This window comes from Eleutherodactylus coqui, chromosome 1 (genome assembly GCF_035609145.1).
Source record: "Eleutherodactylus coqui strain aEleCoq1 chromosome 1, aEleCoq1.hap1, whole genome shotgun sequence".
NCBI lineage: Eukaryota > Metazoa > Chordata > Amphibia > Anura > Eleutherodactylidae > Eleutherodactylus > Eleutherodactylus coqui.
The window spans coordinates 467,891,147-467,918,799 of NC_089837.1; the positions used below are offsets into that span (position 1 = coordinate 467,891,147).

At 40.2% G+C, this 27,653-nt stretch overlaps 1 protein-coding gene across 3 annotated transcripts in view; it reads left to right on the forward strand.

The window, feature by feature from the left end:
- Window positions 1-20,156, forward strand: part of LOC136585029 (fidgetin-like) — an 89,789-nt gene extending 69,633 nt beyond the window's left edge. For all 3 annotated transcript variants that reach the window (XM_066584358.1, XM_066584359.1, XM_066584360.1), the window contains 2 exons: window positions 9,117-9,218; window positions 16,535-20,156. In XM_066584358.1, coding sequence (XP_066440455.1) covers window positions 9,215-9,218; window positions 16,535-18,720 — 2,190 coding nt within the window. In that variant the 5' untranslated portion in view covers window positions 9,117-9,214 and the 3' untranslated portion in view covers window positions 18,721-20,156. The remainder of the gene's footprint in view (window positions 1-9,116; window positions 9,219-16,534) is intronic.
- The last annotated feature ends 7,497 nt before the right edge of the window (window positions 20,157-27,653 follow it).

Genomic DNA, 27,653 nt, shown 5'->3' on the forward strand with positions numbered 1-27,653 from the left:
CCCTTTCTGAAACAGATTCAGAGCAGTGCAGAAAGAAGGCTGGACTGCCTGAGCCCCGGCAGCTGAGGAGAGGTGAGTATATATTTTTAACACATTCTAGGGATGATTTTCAGGGAAGGGCTTATATTTAAGGCCCATCCCCCCCAAATTCCTGCAGGGCTTGCCGGCAGCCCATTGCTTTCAATAGGACTGCAGAAGTGCTGGTCCCATTGAAAGCCATGGGAGAACATTGCGATCCTCTGCCACAGCTGTGACAGGGAATTCTTTACTCCCCAGGGAAATTCCATTTGTCACTGAACACTGTGATGGGCCTATGGTGCACGCATGTCCTATGTTTTGCAGGTATGTTCATTTGCACGCCTGTAAAACAAGAATATGTAAACACACCATAGGGAACCAATGGTTTTAATAGGCGCGCGTTTTTGTGTGCACAATTGTACGCACATAAACATGCTTATCTGAATCCACCCTAAGTCATTATTTGACCTTTCAACAAGCCTTGTAACAATGACTGGGAATATAATCCAAAACCAGAATCTTCTCCAGAAGGAAAAGATAACCATGTGTAGACAGTTTTGTCTGGGTTTTTTCTCATCAGTGTATAGTAGGTTGTTTGTTGGTTAACTGGGTGAGAGGCTTATGCTGTGGGTCAGAAAGGGTAGAGCGCATCTAGAAGGTGTAAGTAGTCTTGTAGGGCCATGCATGCTCCTCTGGGAAACTTGGTATGCCAATTGGAGAATAAGTGGCACTATAGAGGCATTGTATCATCTCAGATGATACAATGCCTCTATAGCGCCACTTATTGGAAGGCAGCTTCCCTGTAAGTCAACGTTAGAACCTCTAGCAGGCCTTGTAACAATGATTGGGAATATAAGCCAGAGTCTTCTCTAGAAGGAAAAGATAACCATGTACAGACAGACTGTTTTGGGGTTTTAGCCAATCTTCAGTGTACAGTAGGCCTGCGGGTTGGCTGGGCGATAGGCTAATGACGTGGGTCAGGAGGGATATAGTTTCTCCTTGTGGGGGGACAAAAAAAAATCAGCCTGTCTGTACAGGGTTATCCATTCCTTCTGGAGAAGACACAGAATGTGCCTACAAGTCTATAAAACAGAATCGTGGGGCTGTGTGCTACATGGAATTGCCAAGTACATGAGCCATAAAGAGGACTTTACAACACAGTTTGAGATATAAGGCAGGCCAGCCAATATAGAGGTCTCTAAGTCTTTACCTATTACATTATTATGTGAACTGTGTGGCATAATTTCAGCTAATTACTCACCTAAAGCTATTTTAGAGAACTTTGCTGTTCATGATGATAGTCTTCGTAGCTATGATTTTGCTTTCAAAGTACTTGTGCTTCCCAACATTATACACTTTACAGCTTGTGGCACTACATCTACAAAATGATACAAGCACATGGCACATATTAGAGGAGCACCCAATCAAAGCGTAGTATATAATATGGCTTATCATCTACAAATTGGATATGATTCTTATGAATGTGGTCTACTTATACAGTTTGCTTCTTTACCTACTGTTGAGGTTGTGCACATTATGTACTGTGGTAAACTTGTCTGGGTAGTAGGACAATATCCAGGTATGCACCCTTGTTACATGTTGAGATGGTGAGCAAATGCGTTTAAGAGGTGGAAGATGAGAACTACTCTTAAAAAGTACAAAGGTATGCAAGATGCTCCTCACATGATCTCAATCTCTTTTAAGAAGAGAAGTCTAAGACACATGGTCGTCTGTTGTCAGTAAAACCTTTTGTTCAGTTCAATTACTTTACTTTTCCCCATCTACGTCTACATGGAAAGATTGTACCAATTTTCTGGAGTACAATCAATGGAGACTCTTGGGCTATGGAGCCTTGATTGTGCTTTGTACTCTTGTTGAAAGCTCCTTTCATCTTGAACTCTTGTGATACCTTATGTTTTCTTGTAGTATAAGAATTAAAGCCAAACCAAAAGATTAAAGGTGGGCGACTTGGCTGAGGAATGGATGTTATCAGAAGCAACGTGTTGAGATGTCCTCAGAAATTCTGGAGCGTATAGCATTGTCATATCAATTAGAGGAAACGAGGAATATTACTCCCAGACACCATAACCTTTAATTACTGGATGTCTACATTGTTAGTATGTGTCTGATAAGCATATTGAAAATGACAACACGCGAGAGAAGAAGAGGGGTAGATGCGGCGTCAGTTGTTTTTGAAGATGGCACATAGGCTAAGAAATTGATTATTGAGATGACTATCATATCCATGGTCATTTACATTTGGAGTTATATCTTTATTTGTATCAAACCACAATATATTGATTACTCTATATCAGCAATGGCTTGACAGTGTGCTGTTTACATAGATATTTCCAGGAGTTCATATACATTGCGGTACATAGGCATACAATAAAGTATCCTTGCGTGCTTTCTAAAGACTAATCACAATAACCCTATTTACTGTAAAGTAATCAACACAAGGGAAGACAGTAGAAGGTTGCAAATGGATCTGAATAAGTTTGGGGCAGAAAAAGTGGCAAATGAGGTGTAACACTGATAAATGTAAGGTAATGCAAAGTGGCAGGGGAAATACATGGCACCATTACATACTAAATGGGAAATACTGAGATCGAAAAGGACTTGGGGATTTTAGTTAACTGTAAGCTTAACTGGAGCAACCTATGTCAGGTAGCTGCTGCCAAGGCAAATAGGATCATGGGGTGCATCAAAAGAGGTCTAGGGGCACATGACGAGAACATTGTTCTTCCTCTTTACAAGTCACTGGTCAGACCACACATGGAATATTGTGTACAGTTTTTGGCACCGGGACTCAAGAAGGACATAACAGAGTTTGAGCGGGTACAAAGGCGGGCAACTTAAGTAATAAATGGAATGGGCGGACTACAGTATCCAGAGGGGTTATAAAAAATAGGGCTATTTGGTTTAGAAAAAAGCCAACTGAGGGACGACCTAATAACTATGTATAAATATATCAAGGACAATACAGAGATCTCCCCCATTATCTATTTACACCCAGGACTGTGATGGTAACAAGGGTCGCCTTCTATGTCTAGAGGAAAGAAGGTTACTACACCGACATAGAAGGGTGTTCTTTACTGTAAGAGCAGTGAGACTATGGAATGTTCTGCCTGAGGACGTGGTGATGGCAAAATCAATAAAAAGAGTACAAGAGGGACCTGGACGCCTTTCTTGAGTGTAACAATATAACATGTTATAGTCACGGATTACTTCAGAGGGTCGGTGATCCAGGGATTATTCTGATTGCTAGACTTGGAGCCAGGAAGAAATTATTTTCTCTAAAATGAGGAAAATTGGCAAATTGTGTTTTTTTTTCCTTCCTCTAGATCAACGTGGGGTGGTAGGGGTGGGTTAATATGCTTAACTGGATGGACACAAGTGTTTTTTCAACCTAAAATTCTATGTATAATAGTATGTTTGTTACTCTTTCATAATAAAGCAAACTAGTCTTGGAGCTTCATAAAACATACTTTTTATGGCCCATTATTTATAAAGTGACTGTCTTTTAAACATTTTTCCTTGGCAATTGATATCAAGATATACTTTTTGATTACAGTATGCATATAAGCTATGGAACAGTGTTGTAGCTTAAAAGGGTTGTATGAAATTAGGAAACAATGGCTGCTTTCTTTCAGAAACAGTGCCACTCTTGTCCATAGGCTGTGTGCGGTATTACATTTTAGCTTCTCTCAGCCTGAATGGCACTGAACTGTAATATTGCACACAGCCCATTAACAAGAGTTGGGCTGTTTATAGAAGAACATATGTTTTTTGTAATACTATTCCACCCCTTTAACCGGTTCCCCCTGCAGCCCTCTTTGTTTTTTTTCAATTTTTTTCCTCCCTGCTTAAAAAAAATGATAGCTTTTTCATGGGTCCAAGAACACAGCTACATAAGAGCTTGCTTTTTCTAGAACGAGTTGTATTTTTTCAGTGGTATTATTTAAAGTACCACATAATTTATTGAAAAACTTTAAAAACAATTCTAAGTGGGGCAAAATGGAAAAAACGCTATTGCAAACTTTTTGGGTGGGTTGTTTTTGCAGCATTCACAGTGCAGTAAAAATGATCAAGTACTGCTTGTAAATTAAAATACTTAAAAACAAAAGTTTGCTTTCTCTTGCTAGCTTTTGACCCCTATAACTTTTTTAAAAATTTTCATCAATGGAGTTGTGTGAGAGTTCGTTATTTTGCAAGGTGACCTGTAGTTTTTATTGATACAATTTTGGGGTACATACGATATTTTGTATGATTTTTATTCTTTTATTGTGGCAGGGGGAAACTGGGAGATCAAAAATATGCAATTCTGGGATTGTGTATATATTTGTTTCCGACTACATTCATTGTACAGGATTAATGTAATTAATTAATGTAATAAATTTGATATTTTCATTATTTTTACTTTTACGGACACAGAAATATCACTTTTTAATTTTTTTTTATATGACTACTGGGTAAAGGTTTTAATACTTTATATTTGTTATAATAATTAAAAAATATAAGTCCCAATAGGGGACTTTTTTAGTCCCAATAGGGGACTTGAACTTGCTATCATTTGAGCACTCATACTCTAACCAGCAATCTATCAAGGCATGCCTGATAATTCATGGCAGCCCCAGGGGCCTTCAGAAGGCCCCAGCTGCCATGACACCCAGACTGTTTTTTACGATTTCATCACTGGGCGGCCATTCAAGACACTCAAACACTGTTCAGGGTATTTAAATATCACTGTCCAAATTGATAGCAGCTATGATCGGTGTTCTCCCTGAATGCAGATGTCAGCTGTCAAAGATGGCTGACACCCTCTGTGTGTAGTGGCCTCGGCTCCTGAACTGGCTCCATACACAGACACCCAACGTGCTTCATCCATGTACACTACACATTGGGAACGGTTTAAAGCTAATGGATCCTGGTGCAATATCTGATTTTGGGTTCCACCACATAACCACAATGCCATAGGTCATTCTATATAGGATCTACTGTATGGGCACCATGGTAGTTTTTTTATGTGGGCCTAGATCCAGTATAAAATTATGTTGATTATTATAATCTACATGTTCCCTATTGCTATGCCAGGCAATAGCTAAACTGCATTTTGCTGATATATGCTTTGGAAGTATCTGAGTTTGTTACTACATACTTGATCAGTGAAGATGTGATATGCTACCATGGATATACTCATAGCAAAACCAAAATGTTAAGATATGCCCAAATATATGTTCATATATATCATCTTAATTGATGAAACATTAGAGCTTTTGATCTTTCTTTAACTTACATAAAGACATACAATAAAAAAGTTTTTGCTCTTACCCCCCCCCCCTCCTCCCCATGTATTTTGGAACATAGTCTCCAGTCTATTCTGTCCCGAAAACAACTTCTCTTGTGTTTGCCGTCCTGTTTTTACAACCATTGAGGAAACTTTCTAAAAGATTGAACCCTCTCCTAAATCGTCCCATATTCGGAGAGGAAGTTTCAATAGGAAATCTTGGCCTCATTTTCATGAAAAAAGATCCGTTGGGATAAAACTCTTTTGCCGTCACTAATGACCGTTTACCTATCTGTGGCACTTTCAATAATGGTGGCCGTGCGGGATAAAGCTTCGCAGATCTGTTGGGTAAATCCTCTTGTGTAATTTTGATATCCAAAATGGAAGCTGCGATGCTCTATAAGTCAATTAAAGCATTAGGTAATCTAATTGTGCTGCAGCCACAAAGTAGCTTAAAAGCTGCGCTGCCAGTGAATAGTACACGGGCGCTTCCCAACCCCCTTTAGTTTGGCTATCCCCCATGGTCTTTATGAAAAAGGCGAATGGAGAAAATACACAGAAGGACAACAATAGGCCCAGAGGGACCGGCTCATGCAGATGTTGGGAAAGCCAGTATTCCTAGCCGGAGGGCGAGAAATACTTTGTGCATAGGGACAGATCTGTACGCTTGTAATATAATCAACAAAGTGAAGGGGGGAAGGGGTTTTTGCCAGCACTGAAATTTTGGAATTTGTTTTGCCCTCAGCAAGTCTCTCAATCTTGTCTCTGTTCATTAGTTGTGGAGGAAAAAAACTGATCAGCAGAAAAAAATTGTGCAATTAAAGTTACTTATCCTGCAGACATTGATGTGTGATTAACATTCTTCCATATTGCTTTCATTAGTAGCTTTGTTCCATGTGAATGGAAAGCAAACGGGCAATCTGCTAGAATTTCTACCCCCTAAAAAAATATTTTTTCTTAATAAATAAGGTAATAAAAAATATATAGAATGAATAAGGAAATAAATAATTGATTTGCACCAAATTTATTGTTTTAGACAATTTTTGTAGCTCCATCAACCGTTTTGAAAAGTATATAGAAAAAGAGACAATGACTAAGAGTTAGTAAATATGGCGACTTTATTAGCAGCATGTGTTGGATTTACGTGCAACAATATGATGGCGTCTGGAAATTGGCCTATGTCTATTGAGTTGTGTCCGATTTATCATTCCATGTGTGCCATTTTGATAAACTCGGTGCATTTTGGGCATTTTTGCTCTTTTAGGCCAGTTTCAGATGAGTGTATTTTAGCTCTGCATTTGGTCCGTGTTTTGGGGACTTTAATATAAATTTATGCATCTATTCACATGGGCATATTTTTTACTGCCCCTTTTTTTAAAAAAAAAGCAACATGACCTATTTTTTTGGTGCTTCTGCCTCCATATTGCTATTACTTTGTGTTGGGCAAATACGGATCAATATTTGCCCTGTAGGAAATAAAAACAATACAGATCAAATACTGATGACATATGGTTATAAGGTCGCCAGAAACACATATGTAATACGGATCCATATTACAGACGTGTTACAATACGCTTGCCTAAAACTGGCCTGAAAGTTGAAAAATTTGCCTAAAAATGGAGTACAAGTCATGCAAATTTATTATGTTTTAGACACTTTTCAACAACCTCAAGAGTTTTTAAAAGTGTCTCGATGTGCGCCCCTTTCCCCAAAAACTTTTCCTGTACATGTTAATCAGCTATGAAGTGGCTAAAGTAAGAGAAAAGTGTCTAAAGGTCCCTTTAAATGAGACAATTGATTGTCAGGCGCATTAGTTGCCGACTATCGTCCCAGGCAGAGGCGTAACTTGAAGCTCCTGGGCCCCAATGCAAAACCTGTAACAGGGCCCCTAATCTATGCTTTATTTATAGTACTGGGCTCCCTATATGGAGAAGAGAGGCCTTATGGGCCCCCTAAGGCTCCTGGGCCCGGGTGCAACAGCAACCCCTGCGTCTTCTATAGTTACGCCCCTGGTCCCAGGAACTATGGCTTCTGTGTTGTTACAGAGGAGTGAAAGTCATTCTGTGAATGGAGGTGGGGATCTCTTCTGCCTGCCTCCATTCACTTTAAACAGGCAGTTGTTCAAAGATGGAGCGACTCCTGTTCCCACGGGCTAACAGTCACTTGGCTTTTAGTTCTGATAAAACAAGCGATTCTGACAAGTGACCGATCTGTCTCTCAATATCCTGTCGGCGATCACTTTTGCCCTTATTTGCAGTTTCTAGCGATACTCGCTCAGTGTAGGATACCTTAACATTACTAGCCAGTTGCTATATATTGATACATTTTGCACAACCTACACTATTTACATCAGCTTGTAAATTCCTGCATCCTGAGACACGATTGATAAATTCCATCCACTGGGTTAAGTTCCTGCTACGTGGTCATTGATCACTCAGTTTGTGCTCCCATAGAAATCAAAGCACAAGCAATAATAGATTGACATCCTACCTGCTTTGGTAATGATTATTTTTGCTGGCATACTTCGAGGTGGTGAATATCTTTGACTCCACTGATTTCTGTATGTTATATCATTAGTTTTATCCATTATGTTTAACATCAAAATATTTCAAATATGAACCAAGAGACAAAAAACTTTTTATTTGTCATTATTTTACATCAAGAAGGTGATAACCTTTAAGTATTAGCTTCCACTTGTGGCCTTAAAAGGACAACAAAGCAATTACATAGCTTTCCCAGCCACTATATATTTTATATATATATATATATATATATATATATATACCGGTGTGTATATATAGTGTGTGTATATATATATATATATTTACAAATATTATTTTTGTGTTTTACAGTATATACTATCCTACAAAAAGTATTTGGACACCAGTAGAATGGATTGTGCATTATTAGAATGTTATGTGTCCTAAACCATGCTACATAAGATGTAGACCCTTGCAGGTGTCAGCCATAGTTTGAGGCGGGATCTGCATGCTATCTGCATGGATATATGCCACTGCACACAAGCCAACCATCATGAAGCACAATGCATCAGCCCATCTACAATGGTGTAAGGAGCATCATCAATGGACAGTTGAGCAATGAAGAATATTCTATGGAGTGACGAATTGCACCACTCCATTTTCAAATGAGATGGAGGTACTTAGATGTAGAGAAGGCCTAGGGGAATGCCTTTTGTCTAAGTGTGTAGTCCTAACAGTTAAGTATAACAGAGGTTCCCTTATGATTGGGGCATGGTCTCAGTCCATTGGTTGTAGTGGCAAGAACCATAAATATGGAGGTGAACCTTGACAATAATATGCTGCCTACCATTTGGTAATACTCTAGATAAGGTCAACAATTCTTCCAACAAGACAACGCACCTTGTCCCAAATCAAACGCCGTTTTACATCGGTTTGAGGGTATGGATGTTCCACCAACCTGAACTTTATTGAACATGTTTAAGACAAACTGGAGCATCAGGTCTGGAAATATGAACAGCATCCGTCTACTTTGAGAGAACTCCACAGACATTTGCAGGATGAATGGAGGGAAATACCAGCTTAAATGTATCAGATGTTAGTAGAAACTATGCCATGGAGAGTATCCAATATCATAAGGGCCAAAGGAGCATACGTAATTAAATACTACTTTTGATTCTTGCTTAGGTGTCCAATTACTTTTGTTCAGATAGTGTATGGGAATTTTAGTGCTTGTACGTTTTTGCCCAGGGCAAATGTGTATAGTGCAAAGTAAGCACAGTGATGGCTCAAGTTATAAAATCCATCTATATGTCTCTTTTTTCTTTTTTCAGATCTGTGGTTTGCAGCTGACGCCAAAGTATATGTGATTTAGAAGCAGATCGTTTTTCTCAGGAAATGCACTTCAACCAGATAAATAAATATTGATTTAATGGGTAAGTGTATATTTTAAATTCCATTAAGACATGTTAATTATGCATTTTGCACACTTTTTCTATGACAGGGATGCCTGAGTTTACTAAATAGAAACTTCATTGAAACTATTTTCCTGTTTGAATATCCTTTATGATACAACTTATAATGTTCTGTAGTCTAAATGTATATTTGTTCTGCGCCCAGTATTTTAGAAGTAAGCAGTGTTGGAATGGGAAGCCCAGGGCCCACCAGTGCTGTTGATTCTGAGGGCCTACCCTAAAGCTACATAGAAAAAAAAAAAAAGTGGATCCACAGTTTGGATACCAGCCAAGCTCCATCTGAGATGTAGTTGTATGTGCGACCACAATATCCTTCGGAATAACAAGCTTTTAGTGAAACCACAACTTTCAGAATAGCCTGCCAGATTTTTCAAACATCTTTGCCTCCAAAACTCACAATAAAAAGCGATTAAAAAGTACCCCAAAGTAGTTCCAATGAAAACATAAGCTTATCCCCCAAAAAACAAACCCCAACACAGCTCCACTGATGGGAAAATAAAGCAATGGCTGCAAAAATATGGTGACCCAAAACCTAGAAAAAAAATATATATTTTTGTACAAAAGTAGCAAAACATGAAAAACTATATAATTTTTGTATTATTGTACTCATACTGACTCACAGAATTAAATTATCATGTATATCATGGGAATGAAAACCGATCAAAAAGTTCTATGCACTCAGAAGACAAGCCTTCATACAGCTATGTAGATGGAAAAATTAAAAAGTTACGGTTATCTGAATATTTACAAAAAAAAAATCCTAGGAAAATGCTTTTATTGTGCCAAAGTAGTAAAATATAAAATAAAAAACTGTATGAATTTGGTATCGCCATAATTTTACTGACCCGCTGAATAAGGTTAACATGTAATTTATCCTGCATGGCGAACAGTGTATTTTGAAAAAAAGTCAGAATTGCTCAAACCACCAATGATATTGACCATATCTGCCTCTCTAAACCGTGGCAATCATCATTTACTGAAGTCATCACATGCCTTGGCTTGAGTCTGCCTATGTCCTAAGCATATATAACTGAGCATAAAACGAGCACATTCCCCGGATGTTGCCAAACTAAAAGATCCCGTCACCGCAAATCAATACAATGTTGAAATTCGGAAATGTTTTGCTATGTTGGAGGAAATCGAAGATCTGGACACTAGATGAGATATGTTTCATAACACTGCTGCGTACTGAGGAGGCCAACGGAAGACAAAGAGGAACTTTTGAAGAGTAATTGACCCAGGAGTGGGTCTGGCGATTGATCGACATATAATGGCAAAGCCATGTCACAGAGGAGCAGTATCGATACCTCAATTGCCAAGGGAAGCACAGCTACCACCAAGACAAAAGTTACTGGGTTGAGCAAAGTGGAAAAGAAGCACAAGAAGTGCTAACCGCCATGATACACGCATACTATACAGTTAGTTCACAACATCACAGGCTCTACAACTGGATGGCCAGAGAGTCGATGCTGTCAGTGAGGTCATGTACCTCGGTAGCGTTCAGCACACAGATGGGAGGGCGCTTCCAGACATCCTGTGGAGAATAGCGCTGGCAGCCTCGGCGATGAGGTCCCTAGATAAACTCTGGCGGAGGCAGAACATAACACTCAGGACTAAGATTCGATTCTACCAGACCTGCATAATGCCAATATTATTGTACGGCTCGGAGACTTGGACTTTGCTGTCACAAACCGCTGAGCGTCTGGAGTCCTTTCACATGCCATGCCAACGCCAGATTCTCTGTGTCCGTTGGTTTGACTTAATTAGAAACAGTGAGATACAGGCTTGCACAGGGCTTGAGTCAATCACAGAAACAATAACAAGGGGACGACTCGCACTTTTTGGTCATGTTGCATGCTTGTCAGAAGCTGTCCCGACCCACGGTGCTCTAACCGCAGCAATTGCTAGGAAAATCGAGAGACAACCCCCTGCCGGATGGCGGAGGCCTTCTGGTCGTCCGTGGCGCTTGTGTGTGCAACAGATAGGCAACAGTACCTCCTCCAACATCAACACTGACTGGAACAATGCTCTCGGTTGTGGTCATTCTAGATCGGCGCTACAGACCCTCGTCGTCCAAGCAAGATAACTAACTAACTAACAACTGGACAAAAACTGCCAGTTAAGACAAAAATGGCTAATCATTTATCACACAAGCAGACCAAGATGGGCACTGAGTCAAGCACTTAAAAGAACTTTTGAATCTGCCTGCTCCTGTGACTCTATACCAGAAGAAGCCCTAGTTCAAGCTTTGGAGCTTCTGGTTGACGTTAAACTGATCATCAGCATTGAGGTTGATACAATGGTAAAAAACCCTTAAAAGTGGCAAGACTACTGCTGTTAACATCAGCTCAGATCTACTGAAGTTGGCCAATCCAACCTTTAATAATGTCCTCACCTCTCTCTTCAATGCCTGCTGGACAAGTGCCCAAGTCCCAAAAGATTGGACAAGAGGGGTTATTGTAAATTTGCCAAAGGCAGGGTGACCTTTTCAAGCTGTAACAACTGGCATAGTATCACACTTTTATCTTTCTCAGGCAAGGTATTCTGTAGTGTCCTGTAGCAATGTCTTTCAAGATGAGCAACTAGATGAAGAACAAGCAGGGTTCTGAAAAAGGGCAATGATGTATCAATAAAATATATATAGACTTCAAATCCTTGTTGAAAAGAGCCTTGAGTTCTAGCAGAAGCTATGTGTGAGTTTTATTGATTTTAAGAAAGCATTTGACAGCCTCCATCGAGACACCCTATGGAAGATCATTAAATCCTATGGCATACCTGACCAGTTCATTAATATTTTTCACACACTGTACTCCCAAGTCTAGTTGCTGCATTCGAATCAATACAGGAGCTATGAATTTCTTCAACTTCGACACAGGTGTCCAACAAGGCTGTTTGCTGTCACCAACCTAGTGCTCAACCATGTCATGAAATGAGCAATTGGGCCAAATATAGTTGTCATTATGGGACTTAACCCACTACAGCGGTTTACTGACTTAGACCTTGTGGATGATATAGCTCTCCTTACAATCCCCAAACTCCAATAAACAGTATCAGCTCTGGAACAATATGCAGCAATGGTTGACTAACTGTTAGAAGACACAGATTATGCAAGTTTGACATGCCACATCCACAAATGTCTCAATCACGGTCAACCGACAACAGCAATGGCAAGAGGTTGACCAGTTTGTCTTCTTAGGCAGTACAATCACCAATGATGGGGATGCCAAAGACGACGCTCGGTGTCGTATCAGGAAGGCATGGACAACTATACAATGTCTACATCCTATATGGGCTACTGCCTCACCCCCACTACAAATGAAGATATGACTCTTGAACACTATTGTGATCCCGACTGTGCTATACGCATCTGAAACATGGAAAGCCACCACACGTATCAACCTGTAATTTGATGTTTTCCAACAGCGATGCCTTTATCATCTGTTTAAGGTCACTTACCATGATCAGGTTATCAATGAAGAAATCTACCACCGCTCTTGTATGCGGCCACTACATTTTCAAGTCAACGTAGGCCGGCTCTTTTTTGCTTGACACATTGCATGCCTACCTGAGACAAGACTGGCAAGAATCACTATCTCATGGAATCCAAAAAATGGGAAGCGTCGGCGAGGAAGGCGAAAGATCACCTGGTGACATACATTTATGGAGGACTTTTGTGCTGTTGACCTTTGATGGGATGAGGCTGAAACTGCTGCCTCTGATCGCCAACTATAGGATTCTCTTGTCATCCGATGCGCCAAAAGGTGTGGGAAGACCTCAGTCTAAATCTAAGTTATAGGGGTTTCAAATATATAGGCCCTCCAAAGCCACTTCAATACTCAAAGTAGATTTAAAAAACTATAAAACTTGCTTCTAAACTTATAAGTCTTGTAATATCCTAAAAAATGTTAAAAGACTCCTACAAAATGATACCAACATAATGCAGATACATGGCAACTGTTCATACATGAGCTATTTCATGTGGTAATTTTAAATGATGAAAAATGTTATTTTTTTAAAAAAATTTCCCTAAATTTCAGGGGTTTTTTTATAAGCGCCAAAAATAACCAAAATTTGCCTCTAACATAAAGTACAATGTTTTTCATTAAAAAAAACATTCTAAGAATCACTTGCATAAATAAAGGCATTCCAAAGTTATTACCACATGAAGTGACATATGTCAGATTTGAAAAACGGGGCAAAGGTCAAAATTGGTTGCGGTTCTAAAGGGTTAAGAGCATTCCTATGGCTCAAGCTTTAAGGAAAAGTACAACTACTAGCACGCCCTGAAGGTCTTTCAGTACACCTTTTAACAGTGCCAGCAATTCTCAAAGGGGTTGTTTGTTCATTTATTGGAAAACTACAACTCCCAACATATCCAGGAGAGCTGTAGGTTTACAAGACATGCTAGGAATTGCAGTTTTTAAAACTTCAACTCCCAGCATGCTTAAGGTCACAAGTGTTTTGCATACCAGGTGCTTGGTGGAAGTCCTAATTACCTAGTTCGAAAGAGGCTCTAAATTACTGGAAGTGGTGGGTTCTGTAGCAAAATTGGGACTATCACTGCGAAACTCACCTATTATAGTGGCATCTGCCAGCAGGACTACTTCTCTTTCTGCTCTCCCAACTCCACCGCCTATACTGAAGTCAGCAGGGTGTGGATGGCCAGCTAGCCACAGAAAGTGATACAAAATACTGCCCCACGTGACGTGCTCATATAGGGCCGCAATAAGATAGGCTTAAAAAATTCACATAGGTACCTTTGGCTGCTACGTTTGGAGACAAACTGCTGAGCTACCTTATCTTAAGAGGGTGCGGGAACAGTAGAGTTAGTTTAAGTGGGAGTTAAAGAGGAAGTAGACGAGTGTGGCTGGATGGAGATTCTATTGGGCATAGTGCTGTGTGATGATTGGTCCTATGGATCAAAGTGAAGAAATGGCAAGCACCACTCGTGAGACATTTCCGATAGTATAGTAAGTATAGTGAGTGACCCAGCTCCTCTGTTCCCACTCCTTTGGAAACAACCCATACAAATGAGACAGAGATGCCGTTAAACCGCTTTGCAAACAGGAAAGAGATCCTGGTATTCAAAAGCAATGCTGTTATTGGTTCCCATTCAGAAACAATAAAATTATTCTTGGGTTCCTTGCAATGGCTGTCTCTCCCAGTTTTGTGACATAATCCCATATCCTCTGTTGCAGTGCGAACAGCTGGGCTTATTTTAGCACACGGCCACCCGCGGATCAGTATGGCCAGACCCTGGGCATAAACTGCTCACGGCCTCCTCGCCAGCTAAAGAGAAAGTAGTAACCCTGGTGCGTGAGACTACAAAGAGGAGTGAGACTGTGTATCCGTACTGGCCCGGGGAGTTTGAGTCTTCTGCTCCAGGTTCCCCTGGCCCATTTCAGACCAGCAGCATTTACACTAAACTGCATACTGACCAGCAGCAGCATTTTGACTAGTATGTGGACTGACTGGCAGTAGCATATATACTAGACTGCGGACTGCCTGTGAGCAATGTACACATTGGACTGCGGACTGACCAACGGGAGTAAAGTGAGGGTTTTATTACATTTTATCACCAATACATATAACAGAAACCGTAAAGCCATTCTGCAGTGTAATGTATAGTGTAGAATGATTACTATATGAATTTATTATTCTAGAATTACCTCTGACATTAAAGGCATTACCCTACCAAAATAATTTTATTCCTATGCACAAGATACGTGATAACTTAAAGGGGTTTTTGTCATTAGAAAAAAATCAATACTTACCTATTCCTTCCCTGTTATTCTTCTTACAGTATCTTGTCCTCGCCGATCTTTTCCTGGCTTCTCCAGTTCCCTGGGTCACATTACCCTTCGGACGGCCGGATCTTCTTCTTCCTGTGACATTACATACATTCTCGGCAGTCTCCTTCTTGCAGGTCAATGTACGCTATGTCACTAGTGACGTAGCGTTCACTGCCTAGCAGGGAATGCCAAATCCTTTGCCAGGCTATTGCCAAGATTGTGCATGCGCGCTGCCTCGCAGTGAATGTTCAAATACTATTGCCGCATTCCCGGCAATCGCCCAGCATAGGATTTGTCATTCCCTGCTAGGCAGTGAAGGCTACGTAACTAGTGACATAGCATACACTGACCTGCAGGAAGGAGAAAGCCGCGAATATAAGCTTCATAACAGGAAGAAGAGGATCTGGCCAGGTGGAGTTGACGTGACTCGGGGGACTGGAGGAGCCAGGAGAAGATTGGCAAGGAGAAGATGTGGTAAGAAGACCGCCTGCGGAGAAATAGGTAAGTATTGTATTTTTCTTTAATGATAGTGGGGTTCCAACCTCACCAATCCCAAGAACAGAGTCTAGAGCATTTCTAAATTAGCTTAATTTGCTGCAGTTCTCAGACATCGTCAGCAGCCCCTCCTAACCACTGTGAGACCAGCCCATTGAGTCTCTGATCGTACCACTGAAGTGTGTCGTAAAGGCTCAGAATGTGGATGGGTGCCGGGGATATGCAACCTGTCACCTGAACAGTGTGGCATGCTCATACAGCAGCTGCAAGCTAAGGTTGCAGGCCAAGGACCTGTGCAAGAGGTGAGGCGAGGCCAATATGGAGAGAAGCAACTATGGCACTTTGACAGCAAGGGTGCAAGAATTTATGTTGATTTTACTTGCCATGGTGGAAATTGTGTGTTACTCGGGAAGGGGGAATTTACTGGTAAAGCAGTGCCTGTAGTGATGATATGCAGAGGGAGGCCCACCGGGGAATTCACACTTCATTTTGCAGTGGTGCAAATTAATTGTCAGACTGTGTGATACTGCAGACTGTATTTTACAACTGACACTAACCTGAAATTCCAGAAAGCAAGTACTGGACAAGACTGGATACAGTATGTGTCTATAGTATGTTAGGTTGAATGGCATGATTTACTACTTGTTAGTCAACTTTAATTCTTAGCTGCAACTAATGGCTCTTAATGTGAATTTTGGCTATGGTTAACCACTTCCTGACTAGAAGCTTTATACATTTTCCCCACCAGGCATGGGCCACAAGTAGATCACTATCTATGGGCAGTCAGGAATTGGTTAAAGAAAACTAAATTCTGGCCCATAAAGCAGCCACTTTGGATACATACTATAGCTATTATGGGTGCGATGGTGGGCAATTCTGTCTTGCTTATGTTTCTTCTATCAATGCCCTTCCTTCAGATCATTTAACTATTATTATTGTGCTCCTTATTGGCATATGTTACCCATATTTTAAATGTATTTTCTTTCTCAGCTCTCTTGAAGATGCACTGGACACCAGAGCATGCCCAGCCCCTGAACCAATGGCCAGAGCAGCACCTTGATGTCTCTTCAACTACTTCATCTCCAGCACACAAATCTGATGTGTATCAAAGTAGTCGACAAAGGCTTAACTACGCGTGGGCAAATGATGATATATCTGCACTGACCGCTTCTAACCTCCTGAAGAGATATGCAGAAAAGTATTCTGGGGTCAGAGATTCACCGTACGAGAGAGCACCACTAAGTACTTACACAGATGGGGCGTTTGGACCAGTTAATGGACAGAAGGGTGATCTTGAACCTTGGCAAATGTCACATGGCTGTGATAGCTCCTACACAGTAAACTCTGTACATGAAAGTTTGGCTGGCTCCAAATCAGGCAACGGACATATTGGGTTGGGCAGCCCAACAATTGCATCAGGCAGCTTGCCTGAACCACTTTATCCTGGTAGTACATGCGTAGCACCTAATCCTGCAAGTGGTCTTGTGGCACCTCAGGATTATACCTCAACGTATAGTGGCACATACCTCCCATCTGGATACTGTAGTCAACCCACTGCAGCACTTCCAGCAAGTCACCCATCATCTCTCCATAGCTCAGGACTTCAGCCAACACACGCTTCACCAGCTTTAGTTCACGGATATAGTTCTTCTGGCACAATATACAACTACGGCTCAAGCAGCTACTCAACCCAACCTGGATATGGAGGGATGCATCCAGCACATCCTTCTGGTTATCTGCCTTCAGGTATTGCTGCACCTACACCACTTCCACCTCATACAGCATCATCAAGACCTACTGTGGTACCTGGATACACTTACCAAAGTTCTAATTTAGCACCAATCTCAGTCACTCCTTTGAGCACAGAGTCAAGCAGTTCCTTGAAACGGAAAGCATTTGATATGGCAGCAGAGGAAAGTGAGGGAAAATACAGAAAATACAGCTATGAACAACCAAAGACTACCTCAGATTCATCATTTCAGATGTCTGACAATGTACCAAATGAATGCGGAGGCAATGGCTTCAATCGCAATGGTGAAACCCCTCAAATGCCCTTTAAACCTGCAAAGCACCCAACAGAAGAAGAACAAATAGGAAAGTACAGTAGTCAGTCGATGAAGACTATTATTTCACCTACATACAACGAAGAGGCCCCTTTAAGATCTGGTGAGGCATTTGGTAAGTTTACACCACCAGTAATTAATGGTGAACGGAGGGGGAATGAACACGGACATGTCTTTACACAGAGAATGCAGATTTCAGGGATTAAACCACCAGGATTTTGTAACCCATCAGAGGATCAGTTGAAAAATGTGGATCCTCTTATTTTAGAACTTGTCAATGACGAAATTGTGGACTGTGGGCCCCCAGTGCAGTGGACTGATATAGCTGGCCATGTATCTGTAAAGGCTGCAATTGAAGAAGAATTAGTATGGCCTATTTTAAGACCCGGAGCGTACACTGGAGCCAACAGACCTCCAAAAAGTATCTTACTGTTTGGCCCTTCAGGTTCAGGAAAAACCCTTTTGAGCAGGTGCATTGCAACCCAGCTGGGGTCTACATTTCTGAAACTCAACAGTGCTGTACTTGTTTCTAAATGGAAGAACAAGAGTGAAAAAGTTTTGCAGACTGTGTTTTACATGGCAAGCTGTCATCAGCCTACTGTGGTTTTTATTAGTGAAATTGATCTCCTACTTTCTGCCCATATCAGTGAGGAAAATGCTCAACTCAGTAATCTGAAGTCCCAAGTGCTTTCCTTCTTGGATAGCATAGCTACCTCAACTGATGATAGCATTATCTTTATTGCAACTTCACAGAGGCCAGATGATATTGACGAAGCTGCCCACCATAGGTTTGCCAAGCGGTTTTATATAGCTCCCCCCGATAACCTAGCAAGAAGGCAAATCCTACATCACACTTTGGCTCAACAAAACTACTGCCTTAGTGAAAGGGAAATGGCCCTACTGGTTCAGCACACGGAGGGCTACTCTGGCAATGAGCTTATTCAACTCTGCCAGCAAGCTGGAGCCAATCATCTCCATGGTATTTCAGGTCAACTTCAGCCCACATCCTACAAAGACTTTGAGGGGGCATTCTGTAAACTACGAGCCGGTACTTCCCAAAAGCAATTAGACTTATACGTGGAATGGAATAAAATGTACGGCTCAAGACATTAACTGTGGAATGAAATCAGTTTAATACTTTGACATAACACTGGCATTGTTTTTTTTTTTTTTTCTTAGGGTGCGCGTGTTGAGTCCTTAACATGAGTGGAGACCTTTAAAGAAGTGTTTCTTTCCCTGTAAACTTAAATATGACAATTTGATGTCAAGCGATGGACATCTTTTTTTTACGTGTGTATATACTTACACATTGACACATTTGTATAGCAATGTTCACATCATTGAATGTTTTTGAGGGGAAAAAAAAAAATCTAAATTTTTGTTATTGTTTTCATGTTCGGAAACCTGTAAGAAAAAGTAGCTCTTCACTGTACTCAGGATATCTTCTATTTATTGCCAAATGATGGCAGTGCCACTATAGTTTGGTGATTAGGAATTAGATGTTCTGCAAGTATAACATGATCTCAAGGACTTGTTTCCACTGGCTTAACATAGCCGTTCTGTTCATATGTTACTGTTTTGATCAACCGAAAATGTTAGCCCCTTCATGGCACTTTGGGGAGCCCAGTTCACACTTGTCATAGATTAGGTGACCAGGAACAGCAATTGATTGCATTGTACAAGGCTCAAGAACCAACCACTGAGAAGGGATAGAAAGAAAAGTACACTGCTAGCTAAGTATAGGAACCATTTGTATTTTTTTACTTGTTTTTATGTTCTTCATGTTTTTTTTTCGAAATACTCAGGAAAAGTTTACTTCCAAAAAGAATGTTTATAGGACTCCTTTTCAAGCTCATTTGAAGTAGAGACCATAAAAGTACTTGAAGTTATTAACAAGATTGAATGTATTGCCAATTCTTTCACTCCAGTTATCAGGAACAAAATGTCCTACAAAGGTTATGACCCGGTTCTGATTTTTTTTTTTCTTTAATTATTATTTCATTGTTACTGTAGTGTTTATGGAGTAATGTGATTTCAAAATGCGTTAGTAGCACGGTAGATTGGAACACATTGTCAGTACCACTTTTTGGATAATATTTGCTGTGTTTCAAAAGGTTATTGTCAAAGTTTCACATACGTCTTTCTGTGTTGAGAATGTTTACAACTGTGTTATAGTTTACTTTGGTAATTTATAGTGAAATACGTACTGTAGCATTATCTCCACTTCATCTAACATTGGTGGTTAATTTCATCAATATGAAAGAATTATGCCCTTCAAAAAGTTGATTTAGGTCTTCTGGTCCTCTACACACAATCAGGGGCAGATTGGGAACTTAAAATGGCCCTGGAAAAAAAAATATAAAAGTGACCCCATTTTCTAGGTGTGTCAAAATTGTAAGGGGAACGAAAGATGTTTTAGGTGATGTTGGATTTGTGCTTTGAGAGGTCATCCATTCTTGGCTTGTTTCTATGGGCCTGGATGAACCGAGTGCAGTGCACAATTGCATCTGCTCATGTGTATGGTGCCAAAAAGGAAGCAGAGGAGGATGGTTAAATTAAAAAAGACGCTGCAGCTGCCTGATGATGACACAGGCACTAACTCCACCTCCTTCCTACACAGCTGCACTGTCTTCTGTCATAGAAGGTCCCACAGAAGCCAACCTGCAGCTGCTCACTTGGAGCCCTGAGCCAGCAGGACAGTGGGGTCTGTAGCAAATATTCCATCTTCCATCAACCCTAGTTCAGGTGTAGGGAGTCCACCACTGGAGTATAGTGGGTCTGGGCATCAGATTTGACTCATGATCTGACTGGTCTACCTGGATTTCTCCCTGTAGAACTTATGGCCAATCCACCTCTGTACACAATAGAAGAAGCAATTTTGTGAACCTAACCGTTGTCCACATTATTGATGCACTTCAGTCTGGTAAATAACAAGGCTTTCAAAATGTCTGCCTTCAATATGGATCATGCATCAATTGGTATTCAAGAAAACACAAAATGGAGTAAAAAAGCTTTATCCCCATATTATTCCATTTGGTACCTCAATAAATCACTACTAGAAAAGTTTATAAAAAGGGCAAATATTCAACAAGTCATGTATGCTTTCCTTTGCGTCACAATGCAACAAATTTATAGTGTTGTAGAGTCAAAGAAGTAACATTCATATCGACTGTGTCATACAAACAACACTATTGATACATAGCCACACTTAGGTGAAAGTGATAAGCAGAGGCGTAATGTAAAGCTCAAATACATAATCTATAACCGACTTTCACGTGTGATTTGTAGTTCTGCTATGTCCATATAGGGCAGCAGCACCTTGTGGACCCTCTTAGGCACAAGTGCACCGATAACAACTACACCCCCCACCCAGTGAATGGAAACATACCTAATTCAGATTATGCACAAAATACAGGTTTTATCCTCTAATTTATTTATAACGTCAGTAGTTTACTAGATGAAAAATGTCTAAAAGCATCATTTCTTTAAATGACCAAAGAACTCATAGTGTTTAAGTAAAGGTGAATGTAAAATACCAAAGTGTTTAGGGATAGAGATTATTGTTCATTACACTGAATGCCAAATCACAGTACTGCCCCCCCATATTTACTATATACAGTGCTCATTCTTCTAACAGATAGTTTACTGATCACTGGTGGTCTTTTTGTCTGTTTATGTATGGCTCATTTTCATGTGAAAATATGTTCTCTTTAAACCAAAGTTTGTTAGTGGATAATATTTTGAAATATTGTAATAGAAAGTTCTATTAGTTTTATAGTACATATTTAATCAGTTGCCTCCCACCTTCTCTGCAACGATGACCGGAGTCAAAAATAATTAAAATTTATCATTTTTTTCTAATTTTGATTTAAACCAAAGATGCTGAGGATTTCATTTTGTACAGTTCAACTTTATAATGAGTTGCCATGTAATGTATGTATTATATTCAGATTAATGTGATTAAAATGTTGCAATGTGTTATGCTGTTCATTTACAAATGTCCTGACCTATTCCGGGACTGTGCACAGCTCTTGAGGATCAGACGTTTCACCTTAGCAAGCCTATGACTGGCTCCACCCTAATGTGTAGTAAGTTGGCAGTAGACCATATCTAGGTAAGTTGGTCCTTCGAACTGTAGTCTTGTATCATTCACAAATAGATCATCACTGGATATCCACAATATCTTGTAGTGTCGTTCTTCGAAATGTCAATGCCGTTTCTTGTATATAAAAGCGTTGACCATGCCAGCATTCAAGACAATGTAAAGTTTAGGATGGCAATCGTGGAGATTACATATCTGTATTTGCCCTACTAAATCTAGTTTGTTCATTTAGGTCGAATCATTCTCAAGTCATGGTGGCCATATGGATATCGTTTCTTGCATGTTGTGTCTTCTTTTTGGGTCTTCTCAGTGTCATTTTCGTCATTTCTATCTTCTCATCCATTTTGTTGCAAATTGTCCTCTCGTTTTCCTTTAACTCTTCCAATGATTGTCTTTCCCGGTGAGCTACAAGTGATCTTCAAAGGAATCCGTATCGGGCCTGCTCAGAAGCAGATAGGTTTTACCAATTGGTAGAAAGAACGTATTTGTCCACAAATGAGTATTTAAAGGGGGAATCCATTCAAAATGGTAGAGACAAGCTTTTGTTACTGCGTGTGTAAAGAGAAACCGATTCAAAATGATCATCTGACATGTTATAGATACATAAAAAGATCACTTGGGCGATCTCAGGAGACCACTGATTTTGACATTACTGTAACAAGGGGGCATTCGCTATGTCTACAGGAAAGATGGTTTCCATACCAACATAGAAGGGGGTTCTTTATTGTAAGAGAAGTGAGACTATGCATCTCTCTGCCTGAGGATGGCGAACTTGATAAAATAGTTTTAGAGGGACCTAGATGCCTTTCTTGAGCGTTACCTCATTGAGGTTTTTTGCCTTCCACTGGTTCAACATGGGTGGATAGGCTGAACTGGATGAACATACATCTTTTTTCAGCCTAACATACTATGTCATGTTACTATGAAAGCATCTATTGAGTGCTCAACTGCCTACTGAAAAATACTGAAATTCCGACTTTACCAATGTGGTCTTTTCCGACATATTTATGACTTCTCAGATGATCATTTTCACTGGATTTCTCCCGAAATAGGATGTCCCAACAGGACAACCCCTGCCCAAATGACCAATTAAAAGTTAGTAAAACCAGAGCACGCAGCCAGTTCTCACCAGCTCTAACTTTAGCAAATTCAGGCTGTCCATGTGTTACAACGATGGCCATTCATCTGAATGGCTGTCATGAAATGCAACATTTCCCCTTCAGTGATCATTGCAGAGAAAATGCCTGGCTGGCTGCTGCTTTCACTGACAAAAGCAGCTGGTTGCCTTGAGCTTCGGAAGCTGGACCGGGGCAATCAGCTGATCACTAACCATTGCGAAGGGGTTGTCTGTGATGAGGATGCAGTAAGTAAAACTAAGATTTATTGATTTTGACATAATACATAACAAATTTATGGGATTTTTAGGAATTGACACCAACATGTTTGATAGACGGCATAAAAAAAATAAAACCTACCGCATTACAATCCTCTCATCAATGATGGCTGTCTGTGTATACAGCGCTGTGGAATATACATGCATTATATAAAGCCTCATGCACATGGGCGCATGCAATATTGGTCTGTGAATGTATAGTTTTTCCTGTGTGTGTATGTGCAGTCTCTGTGCATAGGAGCCTTTTTACATCTTTGTTGCATCCATATTTACTGTGCTTTTCACGCGCATAAGACAAAAACGCAAGAAGGCCCAGTTGATGTCACTTTTTTCCCAATGTCTCCTGGGAACATGCGTAAAAAATGCAGCGAATGTACATGCAACTGTATATTTGCTGCATTTTTACACACCAACATAGTCCTTAATAGGCGATTTTGGTCCGTGAGATGGACCAAAATAGTATATACTACGATTTTTTTTTTCTTTACGTGCAGAAAAACCGCATATCTGAATAGACCAATGCAAACCAATGGTGTTGTATGCTGTCCGTAAAAAATATGGACATGATCTGTACAGAAAATACACCCGTGTGCATGAGGCCTTAATGAGCAAAATAAATATAACATCCGCATCCACAATCACATTCAAAGTACTAATTTACCCCCTTGAAAACACAATAATCCTTGTACACTGTTTTTTTTTTAGCAAAACAATGCTAAAAAGCCTTATAGTCCTAATTTATTGGTTAACCCCAGTTAAAACAAACCATCTCTAAATCCATTACATACCCTTCATTGACAATTTCAGCTTTCTCACACATTCACGGGCTTTAATTACAGCATGCGTAAAAATTCTTTAAAATCCAGACCTAGCATAGCTCAGTTTTAATGAATTGCACCCTTCATCAGCAGTGATAATCACACACTGTCAAGCACTCATGTTTTCTCATTAGGGTGCCACGGCATAACCGGGGCCAATTCCACATGAAACCCATCACTTGTTTTGGTGCCAAAGTCATTTTCTAGTAACTACCTCGAGTCAAGAAATGTTCCTGCAGATTCCCTAATTGTTAATAATGTATCATTGATCCCTGATGAAGACATTGCTTCTTCTCACATTCACTGGACAAGGGTTGTGGTTAATCATTAAGGGCTTTATGACTTAGCTTTTTTTAGAGCCTGTAACTTGGTAGCGTGGTAAAATGCGCACTACCTATTTATAGAGGCTGGGTGAGACGTTCACAGGAATGCCACGGGGCTCTTATATCACAGAGAGGGCATTATTAAAGAAAGCAGAAAAAAGGGCAGTGATTTCAGTAGGGCTGCTCTTCACATTCATTCGATGGAACATTTGGATTATATATCAATTTTTGATTCAAATATTTAAAAACCCATCGGACAGCTGGAGATTTTACTCTACATTTACCAATGTTTGCAATGACCAACTGGCGCAGAGAGATAAAATGGAATATATAGTTACAAGGGGTAACTAGGGTTACTTAAGCTTTAGCAGACTTCTGCTTTTCTGTTGTAACCAGATTGTTGCACAACCAGAGCTTGCTTCAAGTTCACATGAGCCCCTGGGCGATAGATTCACAGTGGGCCCACTTAGTAATTTATAGGCTGTGCTGTGCTACCTTAGTAGTCTGAAAGTCCCTTGTGCCCCCTAAGTCACTTATAGACCCCACTGTGCACCTTGAGTATTTGATATGGCTCACTGTGTCTCCTGCATAATTTATGGGCCCCACTGTACCCCAAGTCATTTATAGGTCTCACTGAGCCTCTTGATTAATTTATAGGCCCCACTATGCATCAAGTCTTTTATAGATCTCACTGAAGCCCTAGAATAATTTATAAGCCCCACTGAGTCATTTATAGGTCCCACTGTGCGCATTGAGTAATTTATAGGCACCACTGTGCCCCAACAATAAAATAAACTTACTTACCTCCATCACGCTCCCATGATATTCTCCATCATCTGCCTTGGCCTTCTCTGGCCAAAATCATGCAGAAGAATGCAGGCTGCGCAATGACATTGTGCCAGCTGCATGACTGAAGCCCCATTTACACGCAACGATTATCACTCAAAATTCACTCAATGTCTTTTGAGTGATAATCATTGCGTGTAATTGCTACCGTTTACTTTTCGACTGAACAATGTTTTTTAGTTGAGCTTAAAATCCATCATTCGGCCAGAGAGCTGATCGCAGGGAACCACATGATGTGTTTCTCCAAGGAAACACTGGTAACATTGTATTTAGCTGCAGTCCCAATAGAGATGTATGCAGAAAACAGACCACCTGCTGTTCTCTGCATACAGCACGGGAGGCTCATTTACATGCAAATGAAGATAATAAGCTGCTAATGGGCATTAGTGCCCATTAGCAGTTTATGCGAAATGATCGCTCAAGCTGTCAATCATCCTATCTTTTGAACGAATTTTGAGAAATCATCTTTGCGTGTAAATGGGGCTTCAGAAAGTGGAGGAACAGGACTCAGTCATTAGGCTAGTAACAATGAATTAGGAAATGACCAGAATTGATTTTAAAAGAATCTAATATCAGTACAAATACTAGTAATCAGTACCCATGACTACAATTGTATTACTTGCTCTCCAATGAAACGTGCCCAGGCGTCATCCCAGACAGACTGCTGGGAATAATGCTTGGGATGTGAACGTGCCCTTTAGGCTTTGTTGTGGCCCCTGCCTAATACATGATACATTCTTAAGTCATGTATATTTTCTATCCTGGGGCATTAATATGATTATGTAAACTTTGGACAACATTAAGCTTATGTCCATACACTGTATCCCCCATCCTCCTGCTCAAATCAAATCTAATGAATGAGTGATACACATGCAGTAAATTTCACTTAATTCTGTAATAGAGTGGTCTGAGCCTTGGATTTGGCTCAGGAAATGAATGTATCAAAATAAAGAATTCTCCACCAACATAAAAAGGCTTATCTTGCACTGAAATACTAGCCTTCTGTGTTCCTCATGGGGTCGGTGTGTGAAGCATACCACTTACACACAATACTCTCTTTGTGCATGTAATTATTTCCAACTGTTTTAGGCTAAGGCTACTAAATCTGATCTAGAGACACCCCTCTTACTTGTGACAATGTCACCTTGTTTATTCCTACATTGGTTGCATCGTACATTTTTTGGACCATGACTCACACATTTATACCATGACTGCCATTCTTCTATTGAAACTGTCAGTCCTGAAAAGTTGGAACACCAACTCAGACATTAGATGTGCACACCCCATGTGTAATATACATTGTTTCTTTACCCACTTACTAATTGATTCAGAAATACCAGCACTGTTGAGCTGGCCATACATTAGAGATATGGGAAGGCTGTTTCCTGAATGATTTGTTGTTTAGGATTGATCAGTGAAAGTTGGCGTATTGGACAACAATGCTATAAAGTAAAATCAGAATTCAGAAAAGAACAACCAATCAATCTCTGCTATGACTTGTGGTTTAGTCTAGGCTCCCATTGATGGGATGCATATCTGTCGTTCAGCATAAATGACTTTCCGACTACAGCACCCGGTAATGGTAGAAAAAAATTAAACCTGCCAAGTCAACTTTTCAACAGAAATTTGCCATCAGTCAGCATTTGTTATGCTCGTTCGCATCACAAAAGCACAGAAATAGTTGGCAGAAAATGGTCTAAATCAGCCTACTTTGTTGTCCAAAATTTCTAGTGTATGGACATGACACAGCCTGTAATTTTTTTGTCCTCAACTGCAATGGTGAATATTGTATAAATGTGAAAGAATGTTTCACAGTATAGATGACATCTCTATAATGATCGTTGTTCCCAGCAGTATGTATCCAAACGAATGGTGTGACAAAAGTGTCTATTCTACACATAAGTCAAGAGCATTGAAGCTCATTGTTGCCAGTACTTGATAATAATCTAACCCTTGACTTCTTAAGGGTCATGGTAACATTTAAGTAAAGAACTCTAGTTTCATGAAGCCTGTAGTCAGATGCTGCCTTGATTAATTAATTTTACATAAACTTATACAAACCAGGAAATAGGTGATTGGTATTAATTGAGAAAAAAATAAAAATAAATGGTGTGCCAATGTAGAGCCTTCTGGGGTATGTATGTAGTCTTTGTCCACAGTAAAAGAGATGGGACCTCAAACATCAGAGATGAGTTGGGAATGGAGGCTGGATACCAAAATATTCTTTATTCTGAATGTTTAGGGACTATAGTTATATAGCTCCCAGAATGCTTTGGAAGGTATTCAAAGTGTATGTCTACATTTGATGTGCATGCATAATATATTAGGGGATTGTTGAATAGTAGTTCAATGGAATTCCTTCTTATGGTAGTGGAAGACTTCCAAAAAATAGAGTAGAACGACTGGAGGAATTTCATATACATTGCTTAACTGCAGATCTGGAGGCATGCTCAAAATTGTTTTTTTGTCTCACTCTACCAGTGGTCTCCAACGTGGCCTAAGGATAGACCATCAATGTTTAAGTGGTCTCCAACGTGGCCTAAGGATAGACCACCAATGTTTAA